Source organism: Buceros rhinoceros, unplaced genomic scaffold, assembly GCF_000710305.1.
Source record: "Buceros rhinoceros silvestris isolate BGI_N320 unplaced genomic scaffold, ASM71030v1 scaffold31791, whole genome shotgun sequence".
Classification (NCBI taxonomy): domain Eukaryota; kingdom Metazoa; phylum Chordata; class Aves; order Bucerotiformes; family Bucerotidae; genus Buceros; species Buceros rhinoceros.
Genome location: NW_010395330.1, coordinates 11,112 through 12,451, shown reverse-complemented (window position 1 = coordinate 12,451; position 1,340 = coordinate 11,112). Strand labels below are relative to the sequence as shown.

At 62.3% G+C, this 1,340-nt stretch overlaps 1 protein-coding gene across 1 annotated transcript in view; it reads left to right on the top strand.

Moving 5' to 3' along the window:
• The first annotated feature begins 152 nt into the window (after positions 1-152).
• The window catches only part of SYNC (syncoilin, intermediate filament protein), a 3,963-nt gene continuing 2,775 nt past the window's right edge, over positions 153-1,340 (top strand). Inside the window, exons 1-2 of the mRNA XM_010145519.1 lie at positions 153-196; positions 297-1,329. Of these exons, the coding sequence (XP_010143821.1) occupies positions 153-196; positions 297-1,329 (1,077 nt within the window). The remainder of the gene's footprint in view (positions 197-296; positions 1,330-1,340) is intronic.

The window sequence follows — 1,340 nt, the reverse complement described above, 5'->3', positions numbered from 1 at the left end:
TGCATCCCTTGCACTTTCTGTGTAGCAGTCGGTGGCTCCAAGAGGGTTTTCTTTCCTTGTTTTTGCTCATGCCAAAGCCAACAGTTTGGGGCCAAGCTGCCATCAGGGTGTGCAAGTGCAGCCCTGCCCAGCTTGTGCAGCCTGAGGGTGAAATGGGGACGGACGTGCAAGGGGGCCAAGGCAAGAGCACCCCCAGGTCAGCCTGCTGCGGGGCACCTGATTCTCACAAGGTGGGGAGGGAAGGGCTGAGACCTGACACACTCATAGCTCTGGTTCACGTCTCCTCTCCTTTCCAGGGACCTGATGGCAGAGCCTGAGTCCCCTCCAGAGCAGTGGCTGGATGAAGCCGGAGCATCCTCAGCCCCACAGGATGCTGCTCCACACCCTGAGTCCTCACACAGCCCGTTAGACCCAGCAGTGGGTTTGGGGGTGACATCCCTGCATGGGGGCAGCCCAGAGGCCTGCCTGGAACTGCAGGCAGATGCCAGGGACACTTCCTTGGAGGGCCAAGGATCCCAGCTGGACAAGGATGTGGCCGGGGCCGGGACCCCACTGGATGTGGACGTGGCAGGAATCCTGTCGGACATGGATGCAGATGGAGTAGGGGTCCCGCTGGGCGTGGATGGGGCTGGCATCCCGCTGGACGTGGATGCAGGTGGGGTGGGGATCCCGCTGGACGTGGATGCAGATGGAGCAGGGATCCTGCAGGACATGGACACAGACGGAGCAGGAATCCCAGCCGATGTGGTTGCAGACGGGGCAGGGATCCTGCTGGACATGGATGCAGAGGGGGCAGGAATCCCAGCAAACACAGACATGGACGGGGCAGGGATCTCGCTGGACATGGAAGCAGAGGGGGCAGGCAGCCCCTTGGACGTGGATAGCGCGGAACATCAATGCCTGACCCTCGAAGAGCTGGGGGATTTCTTCCAAGAGTGCATCGAAGCCGTTGAGCAGCTGGAGAAAGAGAGAGACAGCCTGATCGCGGAGCTCGGCCAGCTGCGGGAGCCAGCACTGCAGGAGATCCGCCATGCCCACGAGGAGATCCAGGCCGCCTGCCGGCTGCTGGCCAAGGTAGAGCTGGAGAGGGACAACCTGAAGGATGAGATCCGGCAGATCAAGCAGAAGCTGTTCAAGGGGACGAAGGAGTGTGTGGCCTGCCAGTACCAGCTAGAGAGCCGGCGGCACGACCTCTCCCAGCACGCTGCTTACCGGGGCGAGCTGGAGACCCAGGCTGGGCAGCTCTCTGGTGAACTGTCTCGGCTGAAGGAGACCTGCGAGAAGGAAAAGGAGGTTTTGAGGCAGCAGCTGGAGGCTCCGCCGGGTCGGGCGGGGCACCA